Consider the following 12,577-nt stretch of genomic DNA (forward strand, 5'->3'; position numbering starts at 1 on the left):
ATTCCAAGGATCCAGCGCGCGCGGCCATCAGTTGCGCGCCCGGCGCGACGCCCCGCCCCCCGGCCGGAAGGAGCGGGGCGGGGCCTCCAGGCGGGGAACGGGGCCTCGCGCCGGGGGAGGGGGGAGTGTGGGGCTGCCGGTTTGGGGGCCAAAAGCAAAAGGGCGGGCGCAGGGCTGCCTTCCGAGGCTCTCCTCGCTTGCGATTCGTCCACTTGGCTGAATTGGGAGTCGCGACCTCTGGCACAGGTGGGTCCCGCCCCATGGAGCGGGGAAGGGGTGTTCTGGGTGGGTTCATGAGTGGCGTGGCCGAGGCGCTGGCTTGCAGGCCCGGGGAGGTGAGACAGTGGCCGCCCCCACCCTGGCTGCTTGGGCCCCGGGGCGGTGGTACTTACCTTCACCCTGGCACAGGAGAAGGCCACTTGTTCCTTGCTGCAGGGCTTCCGTTACACGGTGGGTGGCACTTGCGCGACCCAGAGCCCGTAGATCAGCGCGTGGTCTGCTGGACCCAGTGCTTGGGAACAGCTTGCAGAGCTGCAGCAGACTCGCTTTGGGACTGCTGCCCAGAGGACATAGCCTCAAACTCGAGCAGACTTCCCCGCCCTGGGTCTGTCCTTCACTGTGTCCAGCTTTCAGCGAATCCCTCCCATCTCCATGCTTCGCCTGGCTGGGCAGTGCAGTGCAAGCTGGAATTCGGTTGTCTGCAGGACCTTGCAGCACTGACTCTTTCTTGCTAATGTTTTCTGCCCAGATGGTACCCTTTCTCAGCCCCTCGGGAGCAGGAAACCTAGCAAGAGGCAGGGCAGGGCATTGGGGAAGTTAGGCCAGGAGATCTCTCTCTGTTATGCAAACAATTCTGCAAAGCCCAAGGAGGCTTACTTACTTTACCACCTGCGGGGAAAACTGGAAACATTAATTCAATGCTTTGGTTTAATGTTAACTCCAAAGAATGCCCTTCTGAATGCTTTACCGTTAAAGAGTTTAACCAGATGATAAATCATTGTCCAAAACCTTATGGGTTGAATGAGCATTGTACGCGGTCTGGCAAAGTCTAATCAGAAAGATTTGGGTGACTTAGCTGTGTAATCAAACACTGCAAGACAGACCTGAGTTCTCATATGGAGGAATGCTTTCATATGCCATTCCCATAGAGTTGTCTTTTAGGGTTGCCTCTTAGCTTGGTATTTTCAGGAAACACTGTATTAAAAATTCCACTTGATTTTGCATTAACTGTAAGGGCAAAGGAGAAGGCAATGGCAACTCACTCCACTACTCTTGCCTGGAAAATCCCATGGACGGAAGAGCCTGGTAGGCTGCAGTCCATGGGGTTGCGAAGAGTTGGACACGACTGAGCGACTTCACTGTCATGCATTGGAGAAGGAAATGGCAACCCACTCCAGTGTTCTTGCCTGGAGAATCCCAGAGACGGCGGAGCCTGGTGGGCTGTCGTCTGTGGGGTCGCACAGAGTCGGACACGACTGAAGCAACAGCAGCAGCATAAGGGCAAAGAATTAGAAACCCTATGGAGGGACATGATGCTGTCCCTCTAATTCCTTCTCATTAAGGAACTAGTGACAGTGATAATGGCAACCATATATTATGCAAAACACTGTAATCTTCACAACCACAAGAGGTAAATGTGTTTATCTGTCGTGATACTTAAAGATGTTATACTTTATCTCATAACCAGTATGATGAAGGGAATGTTCAAAGGGTGGGTTGAGTCTGGGGGTGTCTTTTGCATGTCCCCCTATTTCTGAGAAGAATGGTGGACTGTGAGGGATCACTTTCTGGTTTTAGTATCTGTATGAGGAACCACAAACAGCTCTGTATCTCTGCTTGTCAACTTTGGAGACAGCAGTAAAATATCCAAACTGATCACTCACTCTCTGCAGTGTTTCTGGCAGCTGTGTTTTCTGCCTGCCAGGATGAGGTGGGGTGGGGCAGACGTAGGCCCTGGGTGAATACACCCCTTCTGATGGGAAGAGTCTCTTTCTGCTTGGAGCCAAAGTGAACATGGATCCACAAGCTGGGCACCATTGTGACCCTCTCTCTACAACACCATATGTCCCCTGTGCTCATATGGGCTATACATGCACCTGCCGTTGCCCACGTGTAAAGAATTTGCAGGACAATTTATAGGCTTTGGGCAAAATCTGGTCTCTGCCATGCCCACAGGGTTGAAACAAGGAGTGGCTGCTGGGTATGAATGCGAGTGTCCTTTAGGATGAGAGTTTAAACAAGGAGTGGCTGCTGGGTATGAATGCGAGTGTCCTTTAGGATTGGGGACCTGATGATTTCCCAAGTGATCAACTGGGTGAGAGGGAACTACTGCTAGACATCTGCTGAGCTGACCTCGTGGGTGAGCGTAGGACTGACTGACTGGCAGGACCCCGTGGAGGCTTTGGCCATATTTTTCCTCTGTTCATTCACACTGTCACTCTGAAGACAATCAATGAATACTTCCTCTGTGCCAGGACGCTGATCCACTCTGAGATGAGCAGCACAGGAGGACAGTAAGTTTGAGACAACAGGAATTCAACTTGAAGCATGCTAAGTCTGAGGCATCCTCACTCTTCCTCGTTCCTAATATCTGATCAGTGCAAAATCTTGCCACTTCTGCGTCCTGAACATTTTTTTTTGTAAACCCACTCACTTCTCTTTCCTCCTGTTACTCAGAATTTCAACCCAGCAACACTCTTTCCTTTTCTGTTAATTACAAAACTATATTAAAGGATCCAAGTCTTTGCTTGACCCTCAGTCCTCATGGGAAAATCTCCACTCCTACCATAACCACAATAGCAACATCAACAACATACAGCAGCTCAATGAGGCGTGTATGACCCCTAATGAATAATCAAACACACGAACTTTCTGTTTTTCTCTCCTTCCCAAAGTGTTTTTAAAATTTTGTATTGAGATATAATTTACACACCATAAAATTGACTCCTTTTACATGTACTTTCAAGGATTTTTAGTAAATTTATCAAGTGGTGCAACCATTACTGCATTCAACGTTAGCTATTTCTGTCACCTCAGTAGCATCGCTCTCTTGCCCATGTGCATTTAGTCCCCATTACCATCCCAACCCCCTTAACAACCACTAACCCACATCATTTTACATTGTTTACATTCACATGCACCACCAGCACCATATAAAAGTTCTGATTTCTCTACATCCTCACCAATATTTTGTCATTTTTCCTTTTAGAAGATGTATAGCTACCCTTGTGGATGTAAAGTAATATCTCATTTTAGATTTGATGTACATTTCCTTAATGTAAAAATATTGAACATCCTTTCATCTGTCTTGTCCATTTGTAAATGTTCTTTGAAGAAATGCCTATCTAATATTTTGCCCATTTTTTCAGTTAGGTTATTTCCTTTCCTATTATTGAGATGTCAGATTTTAAAAATATATTTAGGATACAAGTGCTTTATCAGGTATATCATTTGAATTTTTTTTTCCTATCTGTGACTTGTCTTTTCATTGTTTAAATATTTTTAGTTTTTTTCATTTTTTAATGATGGCTTTTGAAAAGCAAAGGTTTTGAATTCTGGTTAAGCTCAAGTTATCATTTTTCTTTTGCAAATTGTGCTTTTTCGTGTTGTAGCTAAGAACTCTTTGCTTAATCCAAGGTCATGAAGATTTTCTCCTATATGTTCTTCTGAAAGTTTTATAGTTTAATCTTACATTTATTTCTAATCCATTTTGACTTCTTTTGTGTGTGTGGTGTGAGGTAGGTGGTCTAAAGCCACCTATTTTTTAAGCTGAAGTATATCCTACAATACCATATTACTTCCAGGTGTGCAATATAGTGATTCGATATTTCTATACATTATGAAATTATCACCATGATAAGTCCAGTTACCACCTATCACCATACAAAGATATTATAATGTTATTGGCTATATTCCCTATGTATACATTATGCCCACACAGCTAATTTATTTTGTATCCAGAAGTTTGTACCTCTTACGATCCCTTATCTGTTTCTTTCATCCCCTATTACTTCCCTCTTCTCTGGCAATGGCCAGTTTGTTTTTTGTATCTATGAGCCTGTTTCTGTTTTATTTATTCATTTGTATTGTTTTTTACATCTGACACATACCTGAAATCATATGGTATTTCTCTCTTTGAATTATCTCATTCAGCACACTACTCTCTAGGCTCATCAGTGTTATTGAAGATGGCAAGATTTCATCCTTCTTTATGGCTGAGTAATATGCCATCATATGTACATATCACATCTTCTTTGTCCATTCCTCCATCAGTGAACACTTAGGTTGTTTCCATCTTTTGGATTTTGTAAGCAGTGCTGAATTTGGGGGCATTTGGAAAGAGGACCTTCAGTGTCCACTCTTGAGGTCGCTGGCCCCTGGGAAAGTCTTGCTGGACACCGTGCAGGTGCAGAGTAGGACTTCCGTGCCTTACCCCACTGGGCCCCTGGGGAGACGTGCCAGGCCCTTGGGTACCCATTCGCCTTGTGATGTGCGGGCCCTGGCGGGCGGTGGTCATCTCCGTGAGTGGACAGGGCAGCGTTCTGGGCTGGTGATGGATGGAGACATCAGTCCTGCTCGGGGGGGCATGGCGAGTCCCCGGGACCCAAGAGCACCATTTTATGCCATCTGCTGCGGCAGCCGCTGGCAATTGTGATTCAGACTTGAACCCAAGGGAGACAGTTGGTTCCCCCATCATACCAGCTGCATCTTAGGAACCACCACTGTGGAGGTGCCAGCCGCCTTACTGGGCAGCTCGGAGAGGCCACCTTGCCTCCATGGCAGGAGGTTCCATGGGACAGCGCTGCTCCAGATCCTTGCACACACATGTGCAAGCACAACCAGCCCCAGAAGAAAGCCCGTGCCACCCCAGTCCAGTTCTCCAGGCGGGGCTGTGTTCTCATGCAAATGTGCCAGAGGCCCAAGCTCTGAGCCCTGTCACCTCCTTGCAGCCCCAGGGCAGGCAGGAGAGAATGGTGCCCCTTACCCATCCAAGTGGGTGAGCTGGCTGTGAGTAATCCAGGAGGGCTTCTGGTGTGGGCGCTGGCAGCGGGGTGGGAGTGGGGAACCCTTTGAACCCAGTAGAGTGACCATCTCTGACCACCCCACTGGATGCCCAACACCTGGGAAGGCCTCAGTGTGCTGGGAAACCATGGAGCTTTCCCCCCAAGGCCTGCTTGCTTTGGGAGACTTTGGTTCTCTTGACCTTCCTCTTGCATTCTCTAGAACATTCTGGCCCAGCTGAGCAAACAGGGGGTTCTGCATTTGGCCCTGGGCTCCCAGGGAAAAGTCATTCCAGTTCCTTTTGCCCTGACCACACACCCACCCGTCTGATCCCTCCAACCTGTCTATTGTCTTTGGGGTTTGATGGTGGGTTTCTTTTTGGACTGTGCAGCTGGTGGGATCTCAGTTGCCTGTGCCTGTGCACTCAATTGCTAAGTTGTGTCCATCTCTTCGTGACCCCATGGACTGCAGCCCGCCAAGCTCCTCTGTTCATGAAATTGTCCAGGCAAGAATCCTGGAGTGGGTGGCCATTTCCCTCTCCAGGAGATCTTCCCCACCCAGAGATCAAACCCTATCTTGCATCTCCTACATTGGCAGGCAGATTCTTTACCACCTCACCACCTGGGAAATCTACCTTAGTTCTCCCTGACCACAGATCAGACCCCTGCCTCCTGCAGTGAGAGTGCAGAGTCTTAAGCAGTGACCACCAGGTGAGATCTCAGGATTTGTGTTTTCTAGAGGGGACGTGGTGATATATTTTAGGGGGCAGGTCTTTGCCCACTTAGGGGTCATGGCTGGCAGGCGTGTGATCCTCAAGGATGGTAGGGAAGGAATGGGCTTGGTTACAGACTCAGCAGATGCTGAAAAGGTGGGAAGGGAAGGCTGGGGGTGGCACCCAGAGTTACCCAGGGAGCTATAAGCAGCATCAGTGTCTGGGGGTCCTGTTCCCCCAAGGCCCAGGGGTCCTCCCTTTGCAGAAGCGTGGGGCCCAGCTGCTAAGGTGGGCGGCCAACCTGTTGAGTGCATGGTTGAACTGACACTCGCTGAGACTTCCTCTCCTGAGCCTGGACTCGGGAACAGCTGGCTATGATCATACTCTGTTGCTCGGGAAGGGACATGTGTTTCTCCTGATGGAGGAGGGCCCATTGTTACAGAGGAGCAGTTGAGGCTGGGGGCATGCTTGGGGAGCTTTCACTCCTTCCCCAGACCTTTTGCAGAGAATGAGAGGGTGCTAGGGTCCTCCCCCACCTGACTCCTAAGCTGTCACCCATCAAGTAGGCCCTCCAGGCTTTAGAGCTGTGTTGTAACATGCTTGAGAGTGGGGTGGGGGGGGGGCGGGGAAGGAACCAACAACTCCCCTTCCTGTCCCCCACAGTTTGGAATGTGAAGTTTTGCACTTAGCTGTGCCACCTGTTGGTTTAATAAAAGTGGCTCAGAACCACTCCCTTTGTCACCAAGCCCACCTGGCCCTGGGACAGATACCTGCATCAGGTTTTTGGTGTTCAGAATCTCCCAAGGCTGCTCCCTGGAGAACTTTGGAGTTGGCCAGTGCATCGTCTAGTCCCTACAGATTTAAGGTGTTACTATATCCATGCAAGGTCTCCCTGGTGGGCCGCTGGTGGTCCCCAGCTGCCTGACGCCCCCAAGAATTGTGGATGTATTGGCTCATTCCCACAGTCAGCACAGGTGGTGTTAGTGGTAAAGAATCTGCCTCCAGTGCAGGCGATGTGAGAGACGTGGGTTCGATCTCTCAGCCGGGAAGATGCCCCTGGAGGAGGGCATGGCATCCCGCTACAGTATTCTTGCCTGGAGAATCCCATGGACAGAGGAGCCTGGTGGGCTACAGTCCATGGGGTTACACAGAGTCAGACAGGACTGAAGCAACTTAGCATGGAGTGTGAGCATCCCTACGGCAGTGGCAGGATGTGTGAGAACCAGAGAAGATGGAAGGGAGGATTTTAGGAAGCATAGCTCTAGCTTATGAATTAAATTCACGTGGAAATGTTTTCTGAGGGTCACAACTAATGATCAGAATCATTAAAAAAAATTAACGCTGCATTGAAACACACAGGTGCATATATGTTTTCAAGTTAGTGTTTTTGGTTTTTAAGGTACATGCCCAGGAGTGTTATTGCTGGATCATATGGTATCTCTGGTTTTAATTTTTTAAGCAACCCCCGTACTGTTTTCCATAGTGACTGTACTGATTTATATTCCCATCAACAGTGTTGGAGGGTTCCCTTTTCTCTACATCCTTGCCAATACTTGTTACTTGTTGGGTTTTTGATAATAGCCATTATGACAGATAGGCAGTGGTATCTCATTGTGGTTTTGATTTGCATTTACCCTCTTCCACAGAAATTAGACCTACATCCTGACACAACAACTCTCCTGGACTTCTCAGACTCTGTCTCTATTTTCTGTCAAACGTTTCCCCAGATAAACCACTTGCACAATCTGTGCCTGTCATGGCACCTCCTTTTCAAAGGACCTGGCCTAATGCAGTTGTCAACGTTACACATTGGGATATTTCTCATAGAATATACATTTCTGGCTCCTCTCAAATATGGCAACATTAATACTCTCTGGCAATAATTAGCTAGACCTGAGTAGTGGCTAGTATTTTTGGACAGATCAAGCATTCTTCGATTCACCCCTCTCACCACAGTCCCCTATTGTCTCTTATGCTTCACCTATTTATGTTTCTTGCCTAGACCCTGTGGGCATTTAATTTTGAGACCTCGATGTAAAGGAGCATCCTCTTAACTCATGCAGTCCAATATATTCTTGCACTAGTTAAACCCAGACAAAGATATGTATGACAGATACAATCTCAGCTTAGAGCTTTTACTTTGACCTCCTTTAAACCAGAAAAATATCATCATTAACAATTCCCTTTTTGTTCAAATGTCATTTTTCTCAATAAAGTCTACCCTGATCACCATGTTTAAAAGTCCTACTTCCTTCAGCACACCCCTTTATCCTGCTGCATCACCCTGACTGCCTTCTTATATTTATTGATTATATTTATCTTTGTCCTTCCACTAGAAGATAAGCTCCATGAAAGCAGGCATTTTTGTTTGTTTTGTTCCCTGATAAATCCCAAGTGCCTAAAATAGTTTCTGGCACAAAGTTGACCCCCAATAAATATGTGTTAAATGAATTGAGCAGGAATAATGAGAGGGAGAAATACAGTAGGCAGAGGAAACCACATATGTGAAAGCACTGAGGCACGGGGCAAGATAGATGGGGCCAAGAGATGTGTCAATAGTTTTGTCTGCCCTCAAGGAGCTCTCAGCGAATGGAAGAGAGAAGTAATTAAATGGGTAATTATTGGATATGTTGTAAGCTCATAAGGGTATGCACAAAGCGCTGTGAGAATACTGAGTAGGCAGCTCCTAACTCTTCCTAGGGGGGTTAGGAAGATTTTACAAAGGTGACATTTGAGCTAGGTCTCAGGCAGGAGAGTGATATGCTGAAATTGTTTTAAGAAAATTAATCTGGCAGTAGTATGGAAGGTGGATTGGAATATGGATAGAATGGAGGCAAGGAAACCATCTAGTCTATGGCAGTAGTCCAGGTATGAGCTGATGAAAGCATCTATAGGAATGGAAAGAGAAGAACAAATCTGAGAGACATTTGAAAGGAAAAATTGACAGAGGCTAAATGGACTCGGCTTTAAGCCTTTTAAGAGGGAATGCTTCTTCCTTAGCAATAACCATGCAAAGGTTCAGATTGACCTATTATGTAATTGCTTACTCTGACTAGAATTTCTAGCAATTGCTGTTCTCCAAAAGTTTCTCTTAGGATGATTGATACTTGATGGACCTTAATTTACATTAAGATGGAGTTAGACTCTAAAGATTTGGAAGCTCTCAAAAATATCATTTTGACCATGGAACAGCAAATTATCCTATTAAAGGAGAAATGAGGGAAGCCATGGGTTGCAGGGGAAGTTTTACAATGACCTCATAGGTGCTGTTTTTCTTTTTAAAGAATGATGTATAAACAGCGAAAAGAAGGATGAATATAGCAGATGGCATGTGCCTAAAGGATTAGTATTTGGAAGGATTAAGGCCCAAAATTACCTCGGGCTTGTATAAACACATATTTGCAAAGGCAGAACAATGTTAACTATGTTCTCAGAAGGAAGAAGTACATGTGTCCTGGGTTGGATAAGTTATAACTTGATATTGTTTAACAATTCCCAATGATCAAAAGAATTCATAAGAATAAGGGAAGATGCTTTAACACTTAATTTATATAAGTATACTACCACTTCTAACAAAGAAGAAGGAAGTTTTCAATCTACTAATCAATGAGTTAAATATGTCCTTGGTTAGCTTCTAGAACAGATTTTCAAGTAAACGAATACCTAGAAAATTGCAAAGTTATCAACAAAGACATTCCACACAGATCTAATTTTATTAGAGGTGTTTATGAAAATATGACAGCTATAACATGTACATTGAATGAATGCAATTTCAGCAAGATTTTAACAAGTCTTTTATGATACCCTTGGGAACAAGAATTATGAAACCATATTGGTAGGTTATATAATTAATACAATTATATACTAATAACCATACTCAAAGAGTGCTGATTGCAGACCATAAGCAATGGAAGAGTTTGAGATGGCCTATTGCAAACCCTACCTTTGGCTTGATTTCATCAGCACTTTCATTACTTAAGTTAAGATTTATAGCAGGCACCTTACCAGATTTAAAGATGCTATGAACCTCAAAGAAAATTAATTCAATCCAATGTCCACAAATGTCTATGAAATTCTCCTAAGTACTAGGAACCATGCTAGATATTAGGGTACAAACATAAATGACCCATAGGTTTCCTGTTGAGATGTATCCAGGTCTTACTGGTAGGAAAGCATAAAAACATATAATTTCTTTTTTTTTTAATTTTTGCAATCATCATTTAATTTTAGAGCATCTACATCCCTGCAAAAAGAAACTGCACACATATTAGCTGTCATTCCCCAATTCCTCCCTACCCACTGCTCCAGCTGGAGACAAGCACTAATCTACCTTTTATCTCTTTGAATTTGCCTTTTCTGGACATTTCATGTAAATGGGATCATATAGCATATGGCCTTTTGTGTCTGACTTCTTTTTGTTTATATCGGAGTATAGCCAATTAACAATGTCATAATAGAAAGGCATACAATTTCAACAAAATGTATTGAGATGGAAGACAGAGGTGTAAACAGACTGTTATGAGAGAACTAAACAAAGCTGCTAGTTCATTCTGAGAATCTAGGGAAGAATTCTTAGATGAAATGATATCTCCACTTATTCTTAAAAGATGAATAGAAGAGAGTAGGAAGGGCTTCACTTTAGAGGAACAAATAGCATGAACAAGAGTTTCTCAAAATTTATAGTGAGTCTGGGAAACTATGAACAAATAAGTACAAGGAAGTAAATAATAGGAAGTCAGGCTGAGAGGTGGCTTAGGATCAGGTAATTGGAGGCATTACCTAATATGATAACTAAATTGGACTTTTCCCTGAAGACCTTGTGCTTAGTTGCTCAGTCATGTCCAACTCTTTGTGACTCCCATGGACTGCAGCCTGCCAGGCTCCTCTGTCCATGGGATTTTCTAGGCAAGAATACTGATGTGGGTTACCATGCCCTCCTCCAGGGGTGAAGACTCTAACCTATTTCAGGAACCTCCCTCAGTCATCAGCAAATTATCTTATATCTCTAGCTATGGACTTGGTATATGTGATTGGTTTCATCCCCCATCAGCATGAAATTCAGTTCCTTTATCAACTTTTACCACATAGTAACATGTACACATCCACTCAAAGCAAGCATTTTTGCAAGGAGTTATTGAGAAGGTTCACATCAAGCTCCATATAGCTTCTCTGGCATGACCTTCTTTTTTTCCCACAAGATGAATGAATTCCTTTTAAGATCATATGCAAATGGTGTTATTTTTTTAATATTTATGAAAGCATCACACTCAGGTTGTCATCAACTCCGAGAAAGGTACTTTTCTCAATAGATATAGTTTATCCCTAATAACAATAATGATGAGGATGATTAGAATGATAGTAGCTGACATATATAGGTTTTACTATGTACACAGTTCTAAGTACACTAAACCCATGAGATAAGTACTATTGTTATACTCATTTTACAGAACAGGAAACAGAGTCACTGAAAGTTTAAGAAACTCCCACAATTACACATAATCAGTGGAAAAGAAAGTTTCAAGGCATCAAGATGAGGATGATCAATAGTGTCACAGTGATGAGTCCAAGAAGGACAAGATCTAAAAGTCAACCCTTATATGTGGTTGGAAGATTAGAATTAGTGATTTTCTAAAGAACCACTTCAGTTAGATAGTGGGATGGAAGCAAGATTACAGTGCATAATATGAGTGGCTGGTAAGAAAATAGAAGTAATGGTTATCGACCACTTATGGTTAGCTTTTCAGAATTTCTCCTTTAATGCTCTGTGGTTGAGATAAGAAAATCAATTATTTTACATAGTTACATATGTAGTGTTATTCCTATAGCCGTATAAACCTTGTTTTATATTGTTACTAACACTCTCGTTGTTGAATTTTCTAGGATGTGGTGTCATAGGTTGTCCCACCTACAAAGCAGGCTCCAGGACCTGCTGAGGGGACGGGTCACACATTGGGCCCTTCAACAGTCCAACTTCAAAAGCTTATTTCCACTAGCCATCTATTGGCACCATACAGCCTCCAAGTCTCTGAATTGTGTTTGGCAGCAACATGAAGATCATTTTGGTAAGACGTGTAGAGACAGATACTTTATTTTTAATTGTGATAAAAAAGTAACATAAAATATATCATCTTAACCATTTTAAGTGTAAACTTCAGTAAGTGTAAAGTATATTTACATCGTTGTGCAGTGACATACTTTTCATGTGGACTGAAAATACTTTCTGTGGAGTTGTGACAACTTCTAACCATGTATTTCCAGGATTCTTTTACAGGTTGTGAGAAAGACAGAAATAATATGGGGTAATAGTAAAATCTCATCCCAGCTAGGGGAAGGGAGCTCTGCCATGGTCCACCCCACTTTGTCTCCCCAGGTCATCTAAGGAAAAAGGAAAGAAAAAATCAAAGCCTCAGTATACAGGGGAGGGAGCTTCCCTGGTGGCTCAGTGGTAAAGAATCCGCCTGACAATGCAGGAGACATGGGTTCAATCCCTGGGTCGAGAAGATGCCTTGAAGGAGGAAGTGGCAAACCACTGTAGGGTTCTTGCCTGAGAAATCCCATGGACAGAGGAGCCTGGCAGGTGTCGCAGAGAGGTGGACATGATTGAACAACTGATCTTGAGTGTACTATACAGGGGAGAAAATTTCAAAGACATAGACTGGAAATTCTACAGCCAGGGAAGGTATTAGGTGGCAGAGGGGCCAAAAGCTTTACTCCTGTGTTTTAGTTTCCTGGCACTGCTATGATAAATTTACCATGAACTAGTCAGGAGAGAACAGCAGAAAAATTTATTCTTTCACAATTCTAGAGGTAGAAAATCTGAAATGAAGTTGTTGGCAGGGCCATGTCCTCTCTGAAGGCTCTAGG

General features: G+C 44.2%; 1 protein-coding gene across 1 annotated transcript in view; it reads left to right on the top strand.

The window, feature by feature from the left end:
* The first annotated feature begins 206 nt into the window (after positions 1 to 206).
* TMLHE (trimethyllysine hydroxylase, epsilon) overlaps positions 207 to 12,577 on the top strand; it is a 68,774-nt gene continuing 56,403 nt past the window's right edge. Inside the window, exons 1-2 of the mRNA XM_052663725.1 lie at positions 207 to 246; positions 11,594 to 11,775. Of these exons, the coding sequence (XP_052519685.1) occupies positions 11,595 to 11,775 (181 nt within the window). The 5' untranslated portion in view covers positions 207 to 246; position 11,594. The remainder of the gene's footprint in view (positions 247 to 11,593; positions 11,776 to 12,577) is intronic.

This window comes from Budorcas taxicolor, chromosome X (genome assembly GCF_023091745.1).
Source record: "Budorcas taxicolor isolate Tak-1 chromosome X, Takin1.1, whole genome shotgun sequence".
NCBI classification, from domain to species: Eukaryota; Metazoa; Chordata; class Mammalia; order Artiodactyla; family Bovidae; genus Budorcas; species Budorcas taxicolor.